The sequence below is a fragment of the Mobula hypostoma genome, chromosome 13 (assembly GCF_963921235.1).
Source record: "Mobula hypostoma chromosome 13, sMobHyp1.1, whole genome shotgun sequence".
In the NCBI taxonomy this organism is placed as follows: domain Eukaryota; kingdom Metazoa; phylum Chordata; class Chondrichthyes; order Myliobatiformes; family Myliobatidae; genus Mobula; species Mobula hypostoma.
The window spans coordinates 23,984,800-24,012,166 of record NC_086109.1 but is presented as its reverse complement, the minus strand read 5'-3'; the positions used below and the strand labels follow the sequence as shown (position 1 = coordinate 24,012,166).

At 42.8% G+C, this 27,367-nt stretch overlaps 1 protein-coding gene across 2 annotated transcripts in view; it reads left to right on the top strand.

Annotated features, from left to right (window-relative positions):
• foxp4 (forkhead box P4) overlaps positions 1-27,367 on the top strand; it is a 398,372-nt gene that overhangs the window by 351,204 nt on the left and 19,801 nt on the right. For both annotated transcript variants that reach the window (XM_063065460.1, XM_063065461.1), the window contains exons 9-13: positions 720-807; positions 3,203-3,286; positions 12,663-12,864; positions 16,312-16,388; positions 17,161-17,262. In XM_063065460.1, coding sequence (XP_062921530.1) covers positions 720-807; positions 3,203-3,286; positions 12,663-12,864; positions 16,312-16,388; positions 17,161-17,262 — 553 coding nt within the window. The remainder of the gene's footprint in view (positions 1-719; positions 808-3,202; positions 3,287-12,662; positions 12,865-16,311; positions 16,389-17,160; positions 17,263-27,367) is intronic.

Sequence of the window (27,367 nt, the reverse complement as noted above, 5' to 3'; positions counted from 1 at the left end):
GGAAGTGTGGAGGCACTTGCAGAGATATTTGCTTCATCTCTAGCCACAGGTGAGGTTTTAGAGGACTGGAGAGTGACTGGTGTTGTACAATTGTTTTAAAAGGTTAACAAAAATAAGCCAAGAAACTACAGGCCAGTGAGTCTGACATCAGCGGTGGGTAAGTTGCTGGAGGGGATTCTGAGGGACGGGTTCCACAAAAATTTGGAGAGACAGTCTAAATTAAAGCAGTTAGCATGACTTTGTGTGTGGGAAGTCATATCTGACAAATCTCCTGGAGTTCTTTGAGGAAGTACCCAAGAGGGTTGATAAGGGTACAGCAGTAGATGTTGAGAAGATGGATTTTAGTAAGGCCATTGAGAAAGTCCCTCATGGCAGGCTAATGTGATAGTTCAGACCACATGGGATTTAAGGGGAAATCACAGATTGGATTCATAATTTGCCACTGGTAGGACTCAGAGGGTGATATCAAGAGTTATTTCTTGGATTAGATGCATACCACATGGTATCAGTGCTGGGACACAGGTTTATATAAATGATTTGGGTGTGAATGTAGAAAGCATGGTCAGTAAGTTGGTGGATGAAACCTTAAACAGGTGATGGGGTAGTTAGTGCAGGATGATTTTTGTCTTTGTTCTTGAGTTCTTGAGTTAACTGCTGGTGCCACCAGAGTGATACTTCAATACTTGCTATCTCAAACTGTGAATTCTTTTCTGCCGTAGGCACCTCAACAATGAACACGCTCTCGACGATCGCAGTACAGCCCAGTGTCGAGTACAGATGCAGGTTGTCCAGCAACTTGAAATTCAGGTTGGTATCTTTCTACCATCATGTTGGAAGGTTTAGAGCTTTCTTTCCTATCTTGCAGGGTGGGTGAGTGACCAGGTTTTCTCTCACTGCTGGTATTTGACTACTTGGAAATGAAATGAGATAGCCGTTGCCCTGAATAAAAATACAAACTGCAGCTACTCCACTTCATCCTGGTCCAACCATCAACCCTTTTCTCTAAAAAGACTAAAACTGGAATGACCTGCCTATAGGGAGTGGGAGGTGGGAAATTAGACAACTAAAGAGGACTACTTGATACATTATGCTTGTATTAGTGCCAACTTTTCAGCTAAATTTTGTTTCTCTGTAAGGTTTTCAGATCAGTTGATGGTGTAAAATCCTTCAAATGAGGCAGAGTGTCAAATGCAGGCTTATTAAATTGTGCTGCAGTAGAATAATAAGAGAAAGAAATGGCCAATGCCTGAATATTTTAAAGGCATCCGTTAGTCTCATGAGACCATGGATTTATGCCTTGGAAAGTTTCCAGGGCACAGGCCTGGGCAAAGTTGTATGGAAGACCAGCAGTTGCCCATGCTGCAAGTCTCCCTCTCCACACCGCCGATGTTGTCCAAGGGAAGGGCATGAGGACCCATACAGCTTGGCACCGGTGTCGTTGCAGAGCAATGTGTGGTTAAGTGCCTTGCTCAAGGACACAACATGCTGCCTCAGCCAAGGCTTGAACTAGCAACCTTCAGATCACTAGACCGAAGCCTTAACCACTTGGCCACGCGCCAACACAATCCTAGATTCAGAAGTTCACAATAAAGTTAGGAGAGAGGCAGGCTACCAGAAGGAGTCAAGATGTTTGCAGGGTGACCTGTCGACCTTTGGAATCTGGAGGCTGATTGGAAGAAGAGTTCAGAATGCTGCCTTGATTGTTGGGGTTGGCCTACAGGTGAACCAAGGCCAGTACCAGGCCAACTGGAAGGACTTGTGGTGACTTTTGTCAGAGGAAGAAAGATTCATTGCAGCACAGTGAGTGCCTGGATGTTTTCTTCCTGTGGGCTAGTTTGTTATTCATGCATCAGTCTCAGCAGCTATCAAAGAGCCAAGATCGAGCTCTATAAATTCTGACGGTGCTGTACTTTTATGTTTTCTCCTGTAAATATTACTTCAGATTCCTTCTAAGATATGCTACAAACACAAGAGATTCTGCAGATGTTGGAAATCCAGAGCAAAACACACAGAATGCTGGAGTAACTCAGCAGGTCAGTTAGCATCTCTGGAGAGGAATAGGTAGTCAATGTTTTGGGCAGAGGTCCTTCATTACGACTGGACAGGAAGGAGGTTGAAGCCAGAATAAGAAAGTAGGGGGAGAGGAAGGAGTACAAACTGGCAGGTGATAGGTGAAACCAGGTGAGGGGGAAGGCAGGTGGGTGGAGCAGGTAAGATGAAGTTTAAAAAAATTGGTCTCTCAATAGATCCCTATATAACAAAGCTTTTAATTACCTGTAACATAAAACATTAAGTCCTCCCAAATGTCAGTTTTACTTTGTGACCCAGCCAGTAGAAAAAATGTTTAACCTCTCAAATACTTTTTATGTTTCAAGAACCTCATATGGGCCACCCTTTAGCCTTTACCCTCCCAGTGCCGAATAGTCCCAGGGTTACAAAGCTGCCTTTGAAATTGCCATCACAATGTTTGTACAAATTTATTGAATCATCACGATAACTTTCCTATCGTTCTGATATTCTGTGTTCATCAAACCACATCATTTCTTTTATATATCTTCCTCTGCCTAGACCTTAGATTTTTTAATCCTGCAATTGACCACTCCCTGCTCAGAAAAGGTGAAGCAAGTTTAGTGGGGAAGTGTGAGGGACATGGTAATAAAAGCAAATAGCTTTCTGTCATCTTTCTGTTAAATGGACTGAAGGGAACAAAGTGCAATGCTCAGGGAACTAGGGGCTTAAACTCTTCAGAAAATGCTAGGTAGGCTGAAATTCACTTGACAAAAGTAAGCTGAGGGAAGATTTGAAATGTAGGGGGTTTAAAATGAACAACACAAAAAATGCTGCAGGATCTCAGCAGGTCAGGCAGCATACATGGAGAGAAATGGACCGTTGGTTTTCAGGATCGGGACTACTCCTCTGGACTGGAGGCTGCCTGATCTTCTGAGCTCCTCCTGCATTTAGTGTATTGCTCCAGATTGCAGCATCTGCAGTCTCTTTTGGGTTTTTAAACGATCTTGGAGAGAGCCTGCTGAGTCAGAATGTGAAGATAATGCAGTGACAGGTATCCCTCAGCATGATGCTTACCCATGCGTCCAACCGTGAACTAACATTTGTCTCAAGACATCTTGTGGATTACTGGAATGTTGCTACGACATAACAATCTTCTTTTCTTCACATGAGTCAAATTTCCTGTTTCCCACAGCTGTCTAAGGAGACGGAACGTCTTCAGGCCATGATGGCTCACCTGCACATGAGACCATCTGACCCAAAGCCTTTTGCCCAGCCTGTGAGTATTTCAACTTGAACCACATTGAAATAACTTTTACATAAAGAGAGAGTTACATTTCTGTGGCGTACAGTTCATAATGTGGAAACACAGCGACATGTTTTCCAGTCAGCAAGGTACTTCTGATCTGTAGTCACAGAGTCATACAGCCCAGAAACGGGCTCTCTGCACCAATAGTCGATGCCAACCACAGCATCCTTCCTGCTAGTCCCAGTTGCCTGCATTTGATATGTAACCCTCCAACTTCTTCCCCTTTACTTATCTGTTCAAATCCCTCTTAAATGTTGCACTTGTCCTCCCCTCTGGCAGCTACTCACTACCCTCTGTGTAAAGAAGTTACTTCTCGGGGTCTCCTTTATGTCTCCCCCTCTTATATTGTACCTGTGCCCTCTAGTTTTGGAATCCCTAATCCAAAGTCTATGTCCGTCCAACCTCTGGCGATTTTATAAACTTCTATCTGATCAACCCTCATTCTCCTATGTTCTAAGGGATAAAGATCTAGTGAGGGCAACTTGTTCTTGTAATGTAGGCCCTCTGGTGCAGGTAGCATCTTTGTAAATCTCTTCTGCACCCTCTCCAGCTTGAAGAGCTCTTTTTAAAATGTGGGAACCAGGCTGCGGAGTTCAGAAACAGAAACGAGACAGTGATGAGATAATCTGCTGTGTAGTTTAGGGAGAATACCGCAGCCCTTCTCTGAAATAGGACTCTTGGACTTTTTCTTGTCCATCTCGATGAAATAATGGGGCCTTTGTTCAACATCTTATCTGAAAAACAACACCTCTGGCAGTGTAGGATTAGTCTAGTGTTCTGATTGCCAGAGTGTGGTTTAAAATCACAATCTGACTCAGAGTTAACCTTACTGCTTACAGAGACAAGGCACATTGGAATTGTGCAATGTGCATCAGATCTGTGTGACTGTTTTTTGCTGACTCATTGTTCCTTTAGTCTGTTTTACGATACGTGGTATGTCCAAGTCATTAATCTTTGATCCAGCAAAAACAAAGTGAACAATCAAAAATTAATCATTGTTGGTTTATTTGCAACACACATCTATCTTTTGTCCAAAGTAAATGATCCAGGAATCAATACACTACATGCTGAAACTTGGTGCTATCCTTAATGAGCAGTCTAATGCTTTTCATGGGAATTGGTCATTTTGGATGCAAATTGCTGATAAAGCAAGCAATTCTTACCCATCAGCTTTCAGTGAACAATGAGAAAAATGGTTTTCATTATCAAATCAATAAATGATTGATAAACCAATTGGTACTTTCTATCACATCTCTCTGTACTATTCCCTTAAAACCACTCTCTATAATTATAGCATCCATACTGTTGACCCAATAAAATGAATGAAAATACAGATGCAAAAATGCTGGCAGAACTAACCAGTTCAGCAGCATCTGTGAAAGAGGAACCAGATGAAGTTTCTACTCAGTGACCCTTCCTCAAATCTTCTGTCTAACGACTGTTTTCCTGGACTTCTGTTTGACACTGCCCCCTCAGCCTTGAAATGCCTCCCTCCAATCTGTCCTCAGTCAGTCTGTTTGAATTTCAGTCTCTCTTTTTTCCACTCATTCTCCCTCCTCCTATTCCCATTTACTTTTCCCCTTCCTTCCTGCCTATTCTCTCTGCTCCCTCTGGAGTCTAGAGGAATGAGAAAAGATCTTATTGAAACATAAAACTTGCAGTGCTTTATGTGATAGGCTCAGGAAGACCCTTCCGCTAGCTGGTGTCCATAACCAGGGGTCGGAATCTCAGATCAGGGTTGAATTGACAGGGAAGTTCTTCATCCAATGAACCATGGTAATCTTCCACTGAAGTGGGCTTTGGAGGGCCAGTTACTGAGGATATTCAGGATAGAGAGTGATTTTTGGATGTGAAAGTGACATTGAAGAGTTCAGCCATACAACATGATGTCCACACCTACCATGAAGTACATGTCCATGCTTAAAGATTAGCCATAAGACATGAGGATTCAAAAGCCTATTCGAGCTCATGTTTTCCACCCACTCCCCTCTCTGTCAATCCGCCCAGTTACTCCACATTCTTTTTCTGACCACCTGCCTTTCCTCCGTCCTTTCTGCTTCCTCCTTGATTTCTCTCTTCAAGTTACAACCTCTGTCATCTGCTTTCTCTCTGCCTTCCCCGGTTTCCACATTCCATTCTTATATCTCTCTCTCTCTCTCTGTTTCATTACCTTGCCTGCTGACTTCAGAAACGTTTCTCTTTCCGTGAGCAATGAAATGTAGACTGATGCTGCAATGGAAACCCCCACCCAATAAGTTAAAGGAAATCAAAATATAGAATATAATTCATAGAACACTTTTCAAAACCACAGTGTCCAAAACACTTTGCAGCATTGCCACTATTGTTAACAGAGACTAACCTTACGCCATATGTTCCCTATGCTGTAATAATCAAAGCTCAATTTTATTCATGAATTAGGAATTTGTGGTGTGTTGGTCAATGCACAGCATGTGACAAAAAACCACAATATTTTACATTATAAAGAATAGTTATATATAAAAAATAGTTAGAAGTTAAAATATGGATATAGAATAAAATGTGTGTAAATAGATAAATACCAGCATGTTATCCCAATGTAAACAGCATGATGTGAAGTGGTTTGAAGTGTTTACAGTGCAGTGCATTGTAAGGGGGTGCGGGGGTAATAGATAGAGGGGGTTGGGGGGGCTAATTTGAATGATCAATCTGATGAACTGGTGGGGGAAGAAACTTTAAAGGTGACATGAAGATTATGTGTTAATAGTCTCATAGCACTTTTCAGAAGAGAGCTTTTGAAAAGGCAGTTTACAGGGTGGGTATGATAAGATGCCTGTTTCAATGATGATTCAGGGATAAATTTTGACCAAGACCAAGTCTGTGGTTTCTCCGGTAATGCTACCCCTTAGGTAGATATTGTGAATTACTTGAATTGTTTGAACTTTTATTTCCAAGTTTTTCAGATTATGACACTCAATAATGATTTCACCCTCTGATATTACTCCTCCCTTCACTAACTTACAGTCAAAAGTTCTTTAAGCTTTTCAGTGGAAGCCTGTATGTTACTCAGTGCCCCTGTTGGGAGTTTATTGATACAGACATTGGTTGAGAAAAGGGTCAACTTTGCAATAGTTTTTGTGGCTGAGCAGCTCGAACTCTGTGTTACAAAAATATCAGTCAGAACCAGAATCAGGTTTATTAGCATTGGCATATGTCGTGAAGTCGATTGTTCTGCAGCAGAAATATATAAAAATTAATGTAAATTACACTAAGGATATTTTTAAAAAGTGCAAAAAAGAGCAGAATAGTGAGATAGTATTCGCGAGCTCATGGTCTGTTCAGAATTCTGATGCTGGGGGGGAAGAAGCTGCTCCTAAAATGTTGAGTGTGCATCCTCTGGCTTCTGTACTTCGCCATTGATGGTAGTACTGCGAAGAGGGAATGTCCTGGCTGCTGTGGGTCCTTCATGATGGATGCCAACTTCTCGAGGCATCACCCTTTGAAGATGCCTTTGATGGTGGGGGGGCTAGTGCCTGTGATGCAGCTGGCTGAGCCTAATGCAGATGTTCCATGTCTTGCATTTGCAGCTGAGGCAATTACATTGCTAATTAAACAAGTTCAGGGGTTAAAATAAAAAATTAGAGTTTTTGATTTTTTGTTAGAAGTTGATTTAATTCATTCATGTCCTTTAGGGAAGGAAATCTTCTGTAATTACCTAGCCTACGTGAGTTGTCAGACCTAGGTAGGCAGAGCAGTTGACTAATTGAAATTATCCAGCAAGCCAGTTCGTTCCAGGGTACTGGGGTATGGGGGTTAGATTTGGACCACGATATTGACATCATAGAAAATGTACCTCATGGAGGAGGAAAGTCAGTTCATTTTAACTATACTGGTCAAAGAAGGGTTATCCAAACAAATTCTACCTTGCAGTACCAGGTCTTTAAGGTCCCGCAGATCACTATCCTTCAACTACTTATCTAAGTACCTTTCAGCTATTATGAAGGTCCTTGCTTCTACCATCTTTTATGTAATAAGTTCCAAAACCCATGGGTGCAAGAGATTTGTCTCAGTTCCCCTTTAATCCTTTGGTGATGACTTTAAATCAATGTCTCCTGGCTCATACTCCTCTATTAAGGAAAAATTGTTCTTCCTATTTACGTAGGTTTTCTGCAGTTTCATACATCTCAATAAATTCTCCCATCAGCCATCAGTATTCCAAAGAAAACAATCTAACAGAGCAGTCTTTCCTCTTAGCTACAGTTTTCCCTTTGTGGAAGCGTCCTTTTAAGTCTTTTCTGTGCCTTGGCAATTGCAAACACAACCTTATTGTAACTTAGAGCTGTATGCACTACTCATCTGTGGTCTGCCATGTGGGACCTTGTCAATAGCCTTGCTAAAATATATGTAAACTCCATCAAATACACTGCTCTCATTTGACACTCCTAAGTTCTTCTTCAAAGAAGTAAACATGTCACTCAGATCTGACCTTCCAAAACAAATCCATTCAGACTGTCCTTGATTAATCTGTGCCTTTCGAAGTGAAGAATTGAAGCATTGTAGTCAGTCTCTTTTGCTTCTTTGAACAGCCTGGGATATATTTCATCTGATCCCAGCAAACCTATCTGTTTTCTCTCGCTAGCTCTCTTTTGCACTCCTAATCCCATCCAATATTTCAAACTTGCTTACCTTCACTACGACATTAACATGATTTCCCTATTTTGTGAAGATATTCATTAAATATTCCTTCCTAACTTAACCCACATCGATTCTTTTCACACACAAGTAACATTTTCAGTCCCTTTTTGATCCAAAATGCTCATAACCACTGTGTTTTTTATTATATGTTAATAATTTAAGATATTTAGCAATCATTATTTTCCCTATATTCTAATGAAACATCTTTGGATTTTCTCTGACCTAACTTGACACATTTTTTTTGCATGCCAGTTCAGTGCTTTCTTAAAATTCTCTCCAGCACTTTCTATACTCTTCCAGACATTCTGCTCTTAATTAATCCATCAGTATTAAACTCCCTGCATCTGAAAGCTGCTTCCTTCTTTTTACTTTCTCTTTCCCTCTATACACCCTGACATCCAGGTGTTCTAGATTTGGCAGCCCTGCCATCTTTGTTTATGGGAACGTGTTTTCACCCTGAACTCTTCATCTCTTCTTAATCACTTATATTGCTCCTTGCTCTTCCAGTAGATGGATCCAATCCACACATGCAAATTAGTTCTTAATTTTGAAATGCTCTGCTCTCCGCAAGTTAGAGTCTTTGTTTTATTCCAATCTTTCATGCTTTTCAACAACAATAGGAAATCTGTCAGAATTTTCACCACAAATATTAAATTGCTCTTTAGCTCTTTAATAAATAATCCTTTCACCCAAACGAGAAAATCTGCTGATGCTGGAAATCCAAGCCTGTTAAAGGGTCTCTGCCCAAAATGTCAACTGTTTACTCTTTTCCATATGTGCTACCTGGACTGCTGAGTTCCTCCACTATTTTGTGTGTGTTGCAACCCTTTCACCCAGTCAGCTTCCTTACTTCGAACTAAATCCAGAATGGCATTCCTTTTTTTGGGCCAGCTGTATCCAGATTGTAATAGTCATACATTCATGCAGCGCAGAATAGCCTCTTTGACCCACTATATTCTCACTGTATCCCAAGTACTTATCTATACAGATCCTGTTTGCCAGCAATATTTTTCTGAATGCAATTTAGTGATTTTGTACACTCTATCACTTCTTGTACTTGTTGTTTCCCCCATTAATTTTAGGTTATTAAGGGTAGTTAGGTTATTAAAACTGTTAATTATGTTGTCAATATATGGATACTTACCAGCATATTGTGAAAGAGGAAACTGAAATAGCATAACTTGGTAACAATCACTGTGAAGGTGCTCAGGTGATTGAGGGCATGTTTGATGCCTCTAACCCAGGGTGAGGCGCTGCCATAGATTGTCTCCAGCTCCCAGACCTGGTCATAGGAAGCACTTCCTGAACTCTGGCTGACACCTAGTGGTAAAATGGTGGGACTGCAGTGCCATTTATATCTCAATCCTTTGTTCATGTTGATGTGAGCGGGTAGTGTTGGCATCTATCGCTAAAGCGTAGTTGCCCTTGAGAACATATTGGCTCTTCTTGAACAGTGACAATCTGTGTGGCTAAAACATCATCTCAATGTTGTCAAGTAACAATTTTCAAGATTCTGAGGAAAAGGATTGGCCATGCATTTGCAAGACAGAGTACTATTTGGCTTGGAGGGAATCGTTTTGTATTACCATGCACCCACTGTCTTTCAAAGTGGTAGACCTCATAGGTCTGAGTGGTAATGTTGGGGAAACCTTTCCATGTTCCTTTTCATAAAATCTCATAAAATCTCCACTTTGGATCCCTGAATCCTTTATTCTCAATATCCTGTCTAACTTCCCAATGGACACTTATTGTGTGGTGAGATCAAACATCACTGAAGAAAAAGTCATTGCCTTTCAGTACTCTTCTGCGCAGAGTACCAACGTAGCTATCCTAAATTCACAGATCTATCTCACTGAAGGTGTGATGCTGGAAGCTAATCAGGATTTCCTGTCAGCAATGTTGCACCTAACAAGCGTTGGTATTAGCTGCAATCTATAAGCATCATTATTCTAAGTGTACAAGTTGAGGTGAGAGGAAAGCACATAAAATAGATTATAAGAGCATCTGCTGGTATATTAAGTTCAAGTTTAATTGTCACTCAACAAGAATATGGCCAAACAAAACAACATTCCTCTGGGAACAAGAAACAAACCACAGTCACATGGCACAAGGAACATATACAATGTCATTACGATAGCAGAAAAGCATGCAGTTACAAAAAAAGTTACAACGCCCAACGTTGATAGAGCATGTGATGCTGTCAAGGAGGCACGTCTGTGCAATGACTAGCACACGGCAGTCCCCATCACGCACCAGTGGAGCTGCAGACAATGCAATCCAGCTTGTCCTTGCACTGAGTGAACACTAGAGGGCAGCACAACTTGCTCTCTTCCCTACCATCTCTGGCACCTGCAACAGGTGACCCCGTGGCATGAGTGCCTGGTCAGCACAACGGCCAAGGCCAGGCAGCTTCCCTGCCATCAATGAACTAGACTTGCAGTACTCCACGTAACACTGTCCAACAGGGCCTTGCGATCCACAGGAAGAGCATCCAAGACAATTACTTGACCGGTTTGTTGGACCGTGCACCGCCTCTGACACAGTGTAGCAGGCGGCAACACCGTACACAACAAGTCCAGCTCCACCACTATCAAGCAACTCTCTAGTGCGGTAGAACTGCAATACTTGATGTTCCTAACATCCAGCAGTGTCCTGCAATCATAAGAAGCACATATAGGATGAAGAATTACACCTTTGTTTGGACCCAGAGAGGCTGCTGCGACTGAGTATGCGGCCATTTTGCAGGGAGCTTCAAAATGAAAAGAGAAGCTGAAGTAAGCATTGGTCCTATGAAGGATGAAACTGGAGAATTAACAATGGATTGCAGGGACCCTTACATTATTTTGTTTTGGTCTTCATTGTGAGGACACTGAAAACATCCCAATGGCAATAGATAATTGGGGGCTATTATTTCAGGATGCAGCAAGCAGGCTGGATAAAGGGGAACCAGTCAATGTTCTATATTTGTGTTTTCGGAAAGCATTCAATAAGATGCCATATAGAATACACTGCATATGATGAAGAACAGTCTCAGTAACAGGCCATCAATATACAGATCGAGAAAGCTAGCAAACAAAGAAGTACCATCTCGTATATTCTTGTAAGAGGAGTACTTCACTATTAAATAAGAAAGGAAATAACTGAACAAACAGCATGCCTAATGACATATTACATTGCCAACTTACTGCTGATCTGCAGAGCCTTGTGTTCTGGGATGGTTACTTTGGAAGGACATATGCTTTCTCTCTCCTTCTCTTCCTTCTATTCTGTCTTTCTTGTTTTTCCTTTTCTAGACTTTCTTCCAAATTAAATGCAGTGTCTAACAGTGCAGTATCTAAAATTCCATACAGCCTTTTTCCTTTCACTATGCCTATAATACTTATTTTCACCCCCACTCTCCCAACTTCCCTAAGTTTTTCTTATATGAGAAGCTCTATTTGGATATAAACTGTTGTAATGAATTTACGTAACACTGGGACATAACACAAATGCTTCTTTGTGTAGTACTTATTAAATAGACCTGGTAGATTCACAAAGATGACATCAAAGAAGTGTTATATCTTTAAGAAGCATTGAATGGGCTTCCTCTCTCTTGATTGGTAAAGTGAATCCTGATGAGTAATCATCATGGTAATAAAAGCTTTAATCTCCTCTGAAAAATCAAACTTGAGGGGTTGTACAAGGTCAATGGCAGGATGCCTAGGAGAAACAGAGGGAGCTTGGGGTCCATACATAACTCAATGTTGTCACCAAGGTGGATAGGGGCGGTTAAGAAGGCCTATGGTGTGTGGCCTTCATTGGTATAGGGATAGGGGGATGGCGTTGAGGAGCTGTGAAGTAATGTTGCAGCTCTAATAAATTCTGGTTAGGCCACACTTAAAGTACTGTGTTCAGTTCTGGTCACCTCATTATAGGAAGGATGTAGAAGCTTTAGAGAGGGCGCCGAGGAGATTTACAGACTGGATTAGAGTCATGTCTTATGAGGAAAGGTTAAGTAAGGGAGGGTTTTTTCGGAGCAAAGGAAGATGAGAAGCAACTTGATGGACACGTATAAGATTATGAAAGGTAGACATAGAGTGGACATCCAACACCTTTGTCCCAGAGTGTCAGTGGCCAACACCAGAGGACATCTATTAAGGTAAGAGGAGGAAAGCTTAGTGGAGGTTTCAGAGGTAGGATTTAACAGAGAGTGGTGGCTCTGCCGGGGGTGGTACTCGAGCTGATACAAATACACGTAGGAGAGTCTTAGATAAGGAAATGGAGGGCTCATGCTGTGCAGGAGGGAAGGATTATAAGGGTCATATGGGCTGGTACAACCGTAGGTTATAGTGCTATACTGTTCTGTGTTCTATATACATACTGTATCTTCCTTCAACAGATTCAAGTTAGCTCTCCAGTAACAGTTTTTGCAGAATCTGTATAGGATGCTGTGCTTTCTGTGGTTGTACCTGGTCTCCTCATGTGGGATCTTAGCAGAATGTTCTCAAGTGGTATATCTGTTATTTGGACCTACATAGAAAACTACTTTTCCCACCTTTTAGTGATGGTAGGTCTCTAGCCTCTAGGAGGAGATAAAGTCCAAAGCCATTGTCAGATACACTTATTTTCCATGTTTTTTTGTTGTTTCTCTCCTTCGCATGTTACACTTGTCCTGTGAACCACCTTTCGCCGTTAGCTGAATCTGGTCTCAAATGTCACACTTTCCAAGAGTACGTCAGACATTTTCCCGGAAAGTTTACCTCACACGCCAACCTCAGCTGCCACGCCAATCACCCCCATAAGGCAAGGGCCCTCGGTAATCAGCTCACCAAGTTTACACAATATGGGAGCCATTAGACGGCGGCATTCTGATAAGTACTGCATGCCGATATCTTCAGGTAAGAGGCTTTCATACTTCGCTTTCGTGTTATGAAAACAGAAAATACTGGAAATAGTCAACGGGTCATGAAGCATTTGTGGAAAAAAAAAGGAACAGGGTTAATGTTTTTGGAGTCTGATACCTGAACAGGGTATTTAGTTGCAATTGAAGAGACTAATTGACTCATCATGCTGATCAGTTACACCAGCACCCTATTCTTCCCCATGACACTTCAGATCTCCATCCTTCTCAACATCGAATGTAACTGAATGTCCCAAACCTGAAATGTACAAGATAAAGTTTTGTAAGTGTATTATCCAAGTATATATATATATATATATGTCATCATATACAAACTTGAGATTTGTTTTCTTGCGGGCATACTCAGTAAATCCAATAACCATAATAGAATCAATGAAAGACAACCAGAGTGCAAAAGACAGCAAACAGTGCAAATATAAAAGAAAAAAGAAATAATAATAATTAAATAAGCAATCAATATCAGGAACAAAAGATGAAGAGTCTTTGAAATTAAGTCCATAGGCTTTGGGAGTAGTTCAGTGATGGGGCGAGTGAAGTTGAGTGAAGTTATCCCCTCTGGTTCAAAGCCTGATGGCTAAGGGGTAATAACTCCTCACATTTCTCACACTTTTTCTGGTAAACGATCACTGCAATCAATAGCCCGTAACATTCCCTTTCGAAGTTGAGCTTTTGAACCACCAGTACGACCTGGCATTTTAGCGGTGTGAACTGAAATCTCGATGATGCAGGATGGTTGCAGCATGACGTGTACAGGCTGAATCGAGGCGCCGGGACCTGGGCCCGAGAGTGGGAAACGAGACAATATTTGGTTGCTGGAGCGGACTTGGAGGCGATTCAAAGTCGCAGATCCAAGGGGAGCGGGGCCCAGTCCCAAGAGTGAAAATCATGCCAATGTTTGACAGATTTGAGCAGGGGCTAGATTAGAATGGTTGGGCTCAGGCTGAAACAAGGCAGCGGGCCCAGGCCCAAGTGGCGGGGCCTGAACCCCAGAGCAAGGAACGACTCGCTGTTTGGCTGAATTAAGCACTGGGCCAGATTGAAAAGATCAGGGTGGTAGGGCCAGAGGCAAAGAAGAGCTACTGTTTAGCTCACTGCTCGGCAGGGTTTACTCATCTCTGCGCTGAACTGGGGCTGTGGCCTGCATCTGACGGGCTCCTGGATTGGCTGTGACCGACTTTGTAGCTGTGAGCGCACTTTCATGAACTTCAGTTCTGAGCGTTATTTGACTTCTTTCATTGTTTGCCTGATTTTGTTTCTGCACATTGGGTGTTTGATGGTCTTTTTAAATGGGTTTATTTGTTTCGTGGCTGCCTGTAAGGAGACAAATCTCAAGGTTGTATGTAGGAGACATACATTGTTAATAAATGTACTTTGAACTTTGAACTGTTCCTGAACCTGGCGGTGTGAGTCCTGGGGCTTCTTTACCTTCTTCCTGATGGCAGCAACAAGAAGAGAGTATGACTGGGTGATGGGGGTCCCTGACGATAGATACTGCTTTCCTGCAACAACGCTCGATGTAGATGTTGGACCATAGGCCCATGTTCAGTTACTATTTGAGGAAGAAGTTCTGAGTCCAGCCCTTTCCAAATATAGGAAATGAGTTAGCAGCCAGTAGTCCTAATCTCAATACTATCCATTGGGTCCAGTAGTAGCAAAGTTCAACCATGCAAAGAAGATGCCTTCACTCCCCTCTTCCTCACTTATGAAAGATTAGCTTGCAGGGTGAAGAACTAGGCTAGTTCCAGGAGAAAGAATCCCATGTCTGAGCTCATGAATACAGCATGCTGCACTTAGGACCAAAATATTCCTGAATTATTGATGGGTATACGTTTAATTGTTTGTTTTTAAAGATGATGTTTCATTGCTGTTAAGTGTTATTGAAGCTGACACACATTCCGGGATAAAAATGACACACGGACTTCCTCACCATCTCCAAACCTGATTCTCACAAAAGCAGGGGCCACGTTGGGAAGACAATGTGGCTGAGAAACCAATCATGCCATTAAAAAGTTCGCTAGGGGTTTCACCCATATGTTCAGAAGTCTATGGCTTTGGCTACTGCTGGATGTGCAGTACGTTACGTTTTGTTTTGTGCTGTGCCTTGGACGCTAGGTGGAAGCTGGCACTTGGAGTTTTCGGGAAAGGCTGATGATCAAAAAGACCAGAACCCAAGGGTTGAAGAAGTCCCTAGAAATAATGTCTGTACCCAAAGAGCAGAACTCAGATCTGGAGCATGGAGAGTGGTGGCTGGGTGGTGCACACAGAGCAGAGCCTTGCCGGAGATATGAACCGTGGTGTAGAGAGTATATTGTTCATGCACAGACACCACACTAGCTGGGTGGAAATCAGGGTTGGAGTCAAGAGGTACAGGCCTAAATGAGGGGTGCAGGGTGCAATTATAGAGCATACATTGAGAGGAAAGGCCATTGAAAACTGGAATCTCTCTGCGAGTGGCTGAAGCAGCAGGCTATGAAACATGACTGCTCTGAACATGACCAATGATGGAGATTAACAGGGGTTCTTTTGTGATGAACACAAAAGGGACACCGAATTGTTAAAGGTATTTTATGTGTGAATTGCTGTTGACCCAGTATTTTGCGGGATAGCCTGTTAAACTAACTAGATCTAAAAAAAAGGCTCTTGTGCTTTCCCAGTGTTTATGATGAATACACCCTTCTCAGGATTCCAGCCAGGTAGAGGTATCAATTATAATCAACGTTTCGATTGGTTAGTCCTCTTCCAACAAGGGGGAAGAGTAGAAACCTGATTGGATGAGGACTGACCAATCAGGAGGGACAGACCACAGGGTTATAAATACCACCAGACCCAACATGCCCAGGCATCATCCCTGAAGAAGGCGGCAGAGCTTGTCATCAAAACGTCGGTTATAATCAATATCCGTACCTGGCTGGAAGCCCGAGAAGAGTTTATTCATAAGTGGACCTAAACTTTCTTTCAGTTGTGTTATTTATCAGGTGGAGGTTTTGGGGGAGGAATTTATCCAAGTGATAAAGGTGTCAGTAATGGCCATTGATTGTTGGGTCATACTTTTGAACTCTCACTGCTCCCACATGAGATGCAATGAGTGGAAGATACAGTCAGTATACACATACGCATTTACCATCAGTGACTGAAATCAAACTTCTCCTATATCATGTGCAATAATAAAAAGCAGGTGTGGGATGTTCCCATCAAAAACTGTCCTAGGTGTCAAATCTGCTTTCTGGCTGAAGAGAAATTTGGAAAGGAACAGCAAACTCATCCTTTCTGTTCAATAAAGCCTACACTCCGCCATCTTGTCTCGTTCCACCTCCAGGGACAGTAGGGGATCAGCTTGCGAGGGAATCCAGATGTTGTAACCCTCAAGTAGACGGAGATAGACGTTTACAATTGACGCATGTGCATAATTTCTGCTGTTTTCCAGAGCTTGCCCAGAATCATGAGTTTTACAAGAACGCTGATGTTCGGCCACCCTTTACATATGCGTCCCTCATCAGACAGGTAACTGAGCACCTCCTTGCCCTGAAGCTGAGCAGTGACTTTAGGTCTGAATGATTTGCAGCTCCCGAAGGAATTGTGAATGATTAACTCAAAGTCTATTAGTGGACTACCATGCCCAGCACCATCATATCCTGACAATTCACCTTACCCTGTCCCGATCTGAGTCATTCCTTATCTCCCCTCCGCCCCCAACTTCATCCTGGATATAGAGTTATAGAGCACTACAACACTGAAACAGGCCACTCGGCCTACCTAGTCCCTGCCGTACTGTTACTCTGCTGAGTCCCATCATCCCCCACACCTGGACCATAGTATATGGAGGAATTTAAGGTGGGGGCTTATATGGGAGGCAGGGTTTGAGGGTCAGCACAACATTGTGGGCCGAAGGGCCTGTACTGTGCTGTACTATTCTATGTTCTATAGCCCTCCACAAAGCTCCCATCCATTCCCTAAACATCTTTTTCTTAAATATTAAAATTGAACCCACATCCACCACTTCCGGCCGACAGCTCGTTCCACAGTCTCACCACCATCTGAGTGAAGAAGCTCCCCCTAATGTTCCCCTTAAACATTTCACATTTCACTCTTCACCTATGTCCTCCAGTTCTAGTCTTACCCAACCTTAGTGGAAAATGACTATCTATACCCCTCTTAATTTTGTATACCTCTATCAAATCTTCCCTTCCACCTATCCCATTCCACTTCTTCCCACTGTTCACCCTATTCCACCCCTTCAATCTCTTTTGTTAATGCCGGCTTTTATTTCCTGCAGGCAATCTTGGAAGCTCCAGACAGACAGTTGACACTCAATGAAATTTATAACTGGTTTACAAGAATGTTTGCATACTTCCGGAGAAACACGGCCACGTGGAAGGTGAGTGTTACAAAAGGCACGGTCCCTTATATGTTCAAAATTAAGCAGTAGTCTCTGTTACCTAAGAATACCTGGAAGTCAGAATTAAAATAGTTTGATTCAAGACTAATCAGTGAGCAAGCAGTAACATTATGAAGGAAGATGGTAAGCAGTTAATGTTCATTCAGGCAAATCTAAATTAAAGAGTAAGTGATATTTTGGAAAATATTTATTTCATTATTTTGAGATGCAGCTTGGTAACAGTTCCTTCCGGACCAAAGAGCCTGCGCTGCCCCGTTACATCTCCGTGATCAATTAACTTACTCTCCCGTATATCTTGGGAATGTGGGTGGAAACCGGAGCACCTGGAGGAAACCCTCACTGTCATGGAGAGAACACACAAACTCCTCACAGACCGCAACAGAACTAAACTCGGACCACTGAGGGTTGAACCCAGCAGCATCTATAGAGGGGAATAAACAGTCGATGTTTTGAGTCGAGACACTTCATCAGTGTTATTTTTGGCTCTGAGGGAGGGGCATCTTTCACAATGCCATACTTCCTTACGTGCAGCTGCAAATTATGCAGTCATTCACTTGTTTTTTTTTGCAAATGCCACTATAAAGCTAAAGTGGGAATGTGGCAGGAACTCACAACATTGCTTGGCATTATGAGTAATGCAAGTCAGATACTGAGATGCATTAAAAGATCAGGACTATGCTGAGGTACCAAGGTAATCTTGCAGCTTCATTAATCACTTGCATGACCACACTTAAAGTACAGTATAACAGTACAGAATTATAGCTAATAAGACAGTCAAAATGACTGGAGGAACAAATAGATTGGAATAGATTGGTGATGCTGTAGATTGGGTCCATGATCATGAAAAATAGGCATGAAGGTGATAGTATTGTTGTCTTAGAGATTCTAAAGGAAGTAGATAATGTTAGCTCTGTCAGCCTTGTTCTAAACAGCATGGCCATGGCCATGGTAATACCCTGCTCTTCAAAGGAATTAAGTTCAAACCAAGCTAGTATTAAAGTGTGCAGATAATCAAACCATTCTGCAGGAATTCTTGAGGAGGTGGTCTAAGAATTTAGCGTTGTCTTATTCAAATACAAATTGGATAGATTTCTCGCAGATTAGAATATTCTAAATCTGAATTATTTCCAAGTTATCTCACAGTTGGACCTATCAAGAACCTTTGGAGAAAAGAATCTCTCATGTACTGCTGACCACTGCAAACCCAGCCCATAAAAACTTTTGCTACCAACTAAGCCACAGTTCTTGACGGTGCTAGTTCTGGTAAGGGTGGGGAAACAGAGAGAAGGAGGGATGAGGGATGGAGGGGATGAGGAAGGAAGACAAGGATTGGGTTGGCGAGGGCGGCAGATAATGGGGTTACAAAAGAAGAATCTGGAGTAGAGGAGAACTGGAATTGAAGTTGGTTTGTTGGATTTGGGTTGCTAATATCACATATACCGAGATGCAGTGAAAGGCTTGCCTTGCATATTGTTCATACAGACCAGATAATCAGGGAGCACACTCAGGTAGCACAAGGTAAAGCAATAACAATTCAGAATGAAGTGTAACAGCTACAGAGAAAAATGTAGAGCAGGTAGACAGCAACGTCCAATGTCATAACGAGGTAGAATGTGAGGTCAAGGGTCCTACTTATCATTTGAAGGAACTATTTAATAGTCTGATAAAGTGGGATGGAAACAGCCCTTGAGCCTTGTGCTACATCTTTTTAGACTTTTGTATCTTCAGCTCATTGGGAGACGTGAGAAGAAAGAATGTCCAGATTGGTAGGGTCTTTGATTATGTTGGCTGATTTACGGAGACTGTGCGAAGTATAGACAGAGTCCATAGAAGGGAGGTTGGTTTCCAAGATGTGCTGATGTGTGACTATCACCCTCTACAGTTTCCTGTGGTTGTGGGCTGACCAGTAGCCATACTAAGCTATTATGCATCCAAGCAGGATGACTTCTGTGTGGTAGCAATGAAAATTGGTGAGGGTTGATGGGGACGTGTCAGATTTCTTTCGCTTCCTGAGGAAATAGAGGTGGTGGTGAGCTTTCTTGGTTGTGAAGTGCAGGTGGGTGAACCAAAACAGGCGATCGATGATGTTCATCCCTAGGAAGCTGAAGCTTTCAACCGTCTCAAGCTCAACACCACTGATACAGACAGGAGGATGTGCGTCACTGTCCCCTTTCTGAGGTCAAGTAACAAGCAGAAAGGAGGGAAAGAATGAGAACAGTGGAGAAGCAACAACAAGTACTGGTCCTTTAGTTTTGAAATACAATGTTGTCTGCCCTAATGGAAGGTGAATTTGACTAAGGACGCGGGCAACGGAATACAATCCTCACTGGTCCAGAGGAATCCATCATCAGAGCCGTCTCCATCATGGGTTCTCGCCACCCCAGCATCCAGGACACCTTCAAAAGACGATGCCTCAAAAAGGCGGCATCCATCATTAAGGACCCCTATCACTCGGGACATGCCCACTTCTCATTGCTACCATCAAGGAGGAGGTACAGGAGCCTGAAGACACACACTTAATGTTTCAGGAACAGCTTCTTCCCCTCCGCCATCAGATTTCTGAATGGACAATGAGCCCATGAACACTACCTCAGTAATTTCTCTTCTCTTGTTGCACTGCTTATATATTTTATTTTTTTTTACAATATATATGCTTTTTTATTGTAATTTATAGTTTTTATCACTATGCATTTGCAATGTACTCCTGCCGCAAAACAACAAATTTCACAACATATACCAACGATATTAAACCAGATTCTGAACCCCTGTCCTGGGACTGCTCAAAATAGGGATGGTATTTTTGATGGGCATTGAAATCCTCAGGGCTTTATTTCTGGTAACACATCTAAATTTGGTGCACACAGGGTATGAGCACACCACCCTCCACTCCACCACACACCAAGCACCTCCCTCACTATCTCAAGGCACAATCTGCCAGCTCTACATGGCCTCATCAGGCCTTTCAGAACCCAAAGGACTGGAATAAAAGCAAGTCGTCCTCAATCCTGAGGGACGACTAAAAATGGGAGAAGCAGCACTCCAATGGCAGATCCCCTTGTCATCAATAATATAATCAAGAAGATGTACAGGAGTGATTCCACGAGATTTTACTGCACGATCAACCATCATAGTGCAGGGACTCATCAATACTAGAAAGGATAGGAGAGAGGGACATGATGGATGAACCAAGATTAAACATAACACTATGGGACCATAAGATATTGAAAACAAATTAGATTATTCAGCCCATTGAGTCTACTTGACCATTCAATTATGTCTGATTTATTTTTCTCCCAGCCCCATCCTCTTGTCTTCTCCCTGTAACCTTTGACACCCTAGCTAATCAGGTACCTATCAAACTCTGCTTAAGTGTACCCAATAACTCAGCCCTCTGTTACTATGAATTCCACAAATTCACCACCTTTGGCCTAAAGAAATTCCTCCTCATCTCTGTTCTAAAGGGATGTCCTTCTATGCCAGATTTGGGAACAGCTTCTTCCCAACTGTAATAAGACTGCTGAACCGATCCTGACCCGGATCTGGGTCGTACCTCCAAATATCTGGACCTGCCTCTCGGTTTTTTTGCACGACTTTACTTTCCATTTTCTATTTTCTATTTATGATTTATAATTTAAATTTTTAATATTTACTATTGATTTGTACTCCAGGGAGCGGGAAGCGCAGAATCAAATATCGCTGTGATGATTGTACGTCCTAGTATCAATTGTTTGGCGACAATAAAGTATTCTCAGGGTGTGCCTTCTGGTCCTAGACTTGCCAACTACTGGAAACATCCTCTCCATCTCCTCTCTATCCGGGCCTTTCAATATTTAATAGGTTTCAATAAGATCCCCTTGATATTCTTCTAAACTCCTGTGATTACAGACTCAGAGTCATCAAACACTCCACATATGTTAACCTTTTCATTCCTGCGATCATTTTCATAAACCTTCCTCGACCCTCTCCAATGCCAGCACATGCCTTCTTAGATATGGCCCCAAAACTTCTCACAATACTCCAAGTGCAGTCTGACCAATGCCTTATGAAGCCTTCTCATTACATTATTGCTCTTATATCCTAGTCCTCTGGAACTAGACCGGTGGGTGAAGTCACACAGATCTGAATTTCAAAGATCATCATTCCACAAGAGATAGCAATAAAAGATTTTTTCCCCCCCAGAAGCTAAGAGGAAGTACGACAGGTGATTGATAAGTTTGTGGCCTAAGGTAGAAGGAGCCAATTTTAGAAAACCTAGCATATTTATTTTTCAACATAGTCCCCTCCTACATGTTCACACTTGGTCCAGCGGTCGTGGAGCATACGGATCCCTTCTTTGTAGAAGTGGTCCACAGCAGAGGTGATTGATAAGTTCGTGGCCTAAGGTAGAAGGAGATGAGTTATTAGCTTCAAACTTTCTGCATTATCACTCAAAGAGTTGAACTGCACGTGCATGTAATGAGAGCGTCTTGGACCTCCAGGTGATCCACAGCAGGGGTGATTGATAAGTTTGTGGCCTTGGGTAGAAGGAGATGAGTTATACAGCTCTTATTATATACACACGCAGTTCAACTCTTTGAGTGAAAATGCAGAAAGTTTGAAGTTAATAACTCATCTCCTTCTACCTTAGGCCACAAACTTTTCAATCACCCCTGCTGTGGACCGCTTTCTGGAGGTCCAAGACACCGACTTCTGCAAAGAAGGGATCCATATGCTCCACAACCGCTGCACTAAGTGTGTAAATGTAGGAAAAATAAATGTACTAGGTTTTCTAAAATTGACCCCTTCTACCTTAGGCCACAAACTTATCAATCACCCCTCATAGTTTAAAAACAAATTATTATTTTTGCAGTCCACAAGTATGACCTTTGTATTCAAGTCAAGTCAAGTCACTTTTTATTGTCATTTCGACCATAACTGCTGGTACAGTACAGTAAAAACGAGACAACGTTTTTCAGGACCATGATGCTACATGAACAATACAAAAACTACACTGAACTACGTAAAACAACACAAAACAACACAAGACTACAGACCTACCCTGGACTGCATAAAGTGCACAAAACAGTGCAGGCATTACAATAAATAATAAACAAGACAATAGGCACAGTAGAGGGCAGTAGGTTGGTGTCGGTCCAGGCTCTGGGTATTGAGGAGTCTGATGGCCTGGGGGAAGAAACTGTTACATAGTTTGGTCGTGAGAGCCTGAATACTTTGGTGCCTTTTGCCAGATGGCAGGAGGGAGAAGAGTTTGTCTGAGGGGTGCGTGGGGTCCTTCATAATTCTGTTTGCTTTACGGATGCGACGTGTGGTGTAAATGTCTGTAATGGCAGGAAGAGAGACCCCAATGATCTTCTCAGCTGACCTCACTATCCGCTGCAGGGTCTTGCGATCCGAGATGGTGCAATTTCCGAACCAGACAGTGATGCAGCTGCTCAGGATGCTCTCAATATAACCTCTGTAGAATGTGGTGAGAATGGGGGGTGAGAGATGGACTTTTCTCAGCCTTCGCAGAAAGTAGAGATGCTGCTGGGCTTTCTTTGCTATGAAGCTGGTGTTGAGGGACCAGGTGAGATTCTCCGCCAGGTGAACACCAAGAAATCTGGTGCTCTTAATGATCTCTATGGAGGAGTCGTCGATGTTCAGTGGAGAGTGGTCGCTCTGTGTCCCCCTGAACTCAGCAACCATCTCTTTTGTTTTGTTGACATTCAGAGACAGGTTGTTGGCTCTGCACCAGTCCATTAGCTGCTGCACCTCCTCTCTGTATGCTGACTCATCGTTCTTGCTAGTGAGCCCCACCACGGTCGCGTCATCTGCAAACTTGATGATGTGGTTCGAGCTGTGTGTTGCAGCACAGTCGTGGGTCAGCAGAGTGAACAACAGTGGACTGAGTACACAGCCCTGGGGGGCCCCTGTGCTCAGTGTGATGCACATACTGTATGAGGATTGTCAATGAATATTTGGTTTTAGACCACATCAGCATTCTGTAATATTATCGGAGTGTATGTGTGAGAAACAGAATGTCTGCATCTGTATACCTTACCTGAGTGAGGCAGAAATGAGCTCAGTGATGATTTTGAGCATAGACTCCTTCCATTCCTTACTCAATGATCAGATCCCTAGGGCTGTCACACAACATAGAAGAGGTATCAAATGTCTGTTGACCTAAGACCCTCGGTCAAAGGCTGAAGTTACAAAGTAGGTTGAAGAGTATGTTCTCTTTTAAAAAACTGTATTTGTTTTATTTTAAAGCAAGAGAAAAAAATGAAAGGCGTAGTGTGCAGTCATTAAATCAAAAAGAGGAAGAAAATTTTCTAGCTGTGCGTAGATTTGCAATTGCTTTATAATGTGGCACTGTGACTATCAGGCCAAGTTAATTTAAACTTATCCCTGTGTGATTAAACAGCCTTGAGAGATTTGGTGTGGCTGCTTCAATCAGAGGTTCGTGTGTGTCAGTCACGCCAGCACATAAACAAATGTTTTAATGTGATTATTAGCAAGTCATTGAGCATCCTATTTATCTCGCTTTTGCACTGGGAATTTTTTTTTTTGTCTGCCTTCAACACAGGAGGCAGTGACATTTGAAACAAGCTGAGTAGCTTCAGAGACAGAAACCAAGGGCTTTATCTTTGAAATAGCTAAATAGAGCATCATTGGAACTTCATTAAAAATTCACACTTACAACTACAGAGCCACAATCAGACTAACCCAGTCCCAGGAAATCTCATTCATTTATGGGGAGAAGATGTGCTTCAGAGCAGGCAAGTGGAGCAAGATGGAAGGCAGAAATGTGGGGATGATCAGTCACGAAAGAAACACTAAAACAATGCAGACTTCACCAAAACCTACCCAAAACTGTCATCTTCCAAACGGTCAGTTTACTGATCTACTCTCTGGAAGAATAGCATTATCTTAAGTCCTGAAGTAGGGTCTCAGCCCAAGTCGTCAACTATCTATTCCCTTCCATTGATGCTGCTTGACCTGCTGAGTCCCTCCAGTGTTTTGTGTGTGTTGCTCATTACAATTTGTGATTTAAACCATAACCCGTGTGTGAATCTGGCACAATGGAGCCAGTAAATAAGTGCTGATGCAGAATGCTTCCTGAAGGCACTGACCTCTAGCAACAGTAACCCAGCGAAAGGAACTGTATCTCAAAGAACTTGTGCCTGAGGGAGAGTCATCCCATCCAGGAATAGTTCAGGAGACAGAGGCTGGCGCAGCATGGTAACAGAGCGGTTAGCTCCAATGCTTTACGTAACACCAGCTCCAAGGTCAGGCTTTGACTCCCACTTCTGTTTTTAACAAGTTTGCACATTCTCCCTGTGACCGCATGGGTTTGCTCCGGGAACTCCAGTTTCCTCCCATGTTCCAAAAGCAGACAGTTAGGGTTAGTGAGTTGTGACTATGCCATGTTGGCGTTGGAAGCGTGGCGACACTTGCGGACTGCCCAGCACAATCTTCACGCCAACAATGCACTTCACTGTATGCTTGAACGTACATGGGACAAATAAAGCTAATCTTTAATGTTTAAAAATAGTAGCCAGGTTAGAATGATTATGTTCAGGAGCTGTACCCTAGGGAGAGTCAACGCCTCAGGAACTGTACCCTAGGGAGAGTCAGCACGTCAGGAACTGTACCCCAGGGAGAGTCATTATCTTCTGGAACTGTACCCCAGGGAGAGTCTTAATCTTCAGTAACTGCAGCAGGGAGACTCAACACCTCAGGAATTGTATCCCAGGGAGAGTCATAATCTTCAGTAACTGCATCCCAGGGAGACTCAACACCTCAGGAACTGTTCCCCAGGGGGAGTCAATATCCTCAGGAACTGTACCCCAGGGAGAGTCATTATCCTCAGGAACTGTACCCCAGGGAGAGTCATTATCTTCAGGAACTGTATCCCAGGCAGAGTCATTATCTTCAGGAACTGTACCCCAGGGAGAGTCATTATCTTCAGGAACTGTATCCCAGGGAGCGTCATTATCTTCAGGAACTGTACGCTAGGGAGAGTCAGCACCTCAGGAACTGTGCTTTAGAGAGAATCAGTACCTTCAAGACCTGACACCTGGGATAGTTTTGTCCCCTTGGCAGAATTTTATAGTAGTGCAGACATTTCATAGTTACTAATACCGATGGTAGATTTTTAATTCCAGTCTAAAATTATTTACCTGAATTTGCATTCCCAAACTGGTATGAAACAATGAAAAACTCATTAATAGCAAAGGCCCCAGATAATAGTACAATAAGTAAGCTAGATTATCGCTGGGAAAACTACAGGATCAGAAGGTCACTCTCATAGAGGTCTAATTGGGAGAAGCAGAAGCTGAAATGACCAACGGGAAAGGTTGAACAGGTCAGCATTTTATTCCCCGGAGCGTAGGACGATGAGGGGAGATTTGAGGTACAGTATATAAAACTAGAGCTATATAAAATTATATATAGAGCTATATAGATAGGTTAAATGCAAGCAGACTTTTTCCATCGAGGCTGAGTGAAAATAGAACTAGAGGTCATTGGTTAAGGGTGAAAGGGGAATTGTTTAAAGAGAACATGACAGGGACCTTCTTCACTCAAAGGGTGGTGAGAGTGAGCAATGAGTTGCCAGTAAAAGTGGTGGATATGGGATCGATTTCAAAATTTAAGCGATAATTAGATGTACATGGATGGGAGGGATATGGAGGTCTATGCTCCAGGTGCAGTTTGATGGGAGTAAGCTGAATAATAATTTGGCATGGATAGATGGCCCAAAGGATCTGCTTCTGTGCTGAGGCGATCTATGACTCTTTGACTGTAACTGTAGGGCAGATGCTGGAAATTTGAAATGTGGAAAATCTAATGTGCATTTATATGTGGAACAATGTTGAATCTGGAGGGGTGCAAAAGTGCCCAGTAAGAAGGTGAGGCACGACCCATCAAATTTCTATTTGCTAGTAGAGGAAGCTGAAGACAGAGACAATGGGAGTGAGACTGAATTAAGACGACGAGTGACAACAGCTTTCAGATACTCCTCTGGATCAAATACAGGTATTCTGCAAGACATTAGTGAGGCCAGACTTGGAGTATTGTGTGGGGTTTTGATCACCCTGTCATAGGAAGGACATCATTCAGCCAGAAAGAGTGCAAAGAACAACAACCAGTCTGGTGGAGGAACTCAGTGGGCCGAGCAGCACGTATGGGAGGAAAGGAATTGTCGATGTTTCATTCGAAACCCTGCACCAGGATTGCCTCTAAGAATGCAACGATTTGTGAGAACGTTGCCAGGACTTGAGGGCTTGAGTAATAGGGAAAGGTTGGGCAGGCTCGGTGTTTAATTCTTGGAATACAGGAGACTGATGGGTGACCATCATCATTATGTGCCGTTTCATATGATATAGGTGATCATGGTCTCATGACCATGATTGTTCTTGGCAAACTTTTCTTGAGAAGTGGTTTGCCATTGCCATCTTCTGGCCAGGTGACCCCAGCTGTTATCAATACTCTTCAGAGACTGTATGCCTGGCATCAGTGGTCACATAACCAGGATTTGTGATATGCACCAGCTGTTCATATGACCATTGACCACCTGCTCCCATGGCTTCACATGACGGGGGTTGGGGGGGGTGCTAAGTAAGTGCTACATCTTGCCCAAGGATGTCCTGCAGGGTAGCAGAGGGAAGAAGCTCCTTACACCTCCATCGATGGAGATGTGTCCCCTTAGAGAGTACGGGTGACCTTACAGAGGTGTACAAAATCATAAAGTCCTTTCATAAGGGAATGCACACAAACTTCACCCCAAGGAAAAGGAACCAAAAACTAAAGAGGGCAAAGGTCTAAGGTGAGAAGGAAAGGATTTAAAAGGATCCTGAGCAGCAACTTCTTCACACAGACTAGTGGTGCATGTATGGAATGAGCTGCCAGAGAATGTAACAGAGATAGGGACAACAACAGCACATAAACTTCATTTGGATAGCTATATGGATAGGAAAGGTCTAGAGCAGGTGTTCCCAATCTAGGATTCACAGATCCCTTGTTAATGGTAGAGGTAGATGGCATAAAAAAGGATGGGAACCCCTGGCTTAGAGGGATACGGCAGATGCAGGCAAATAGGACT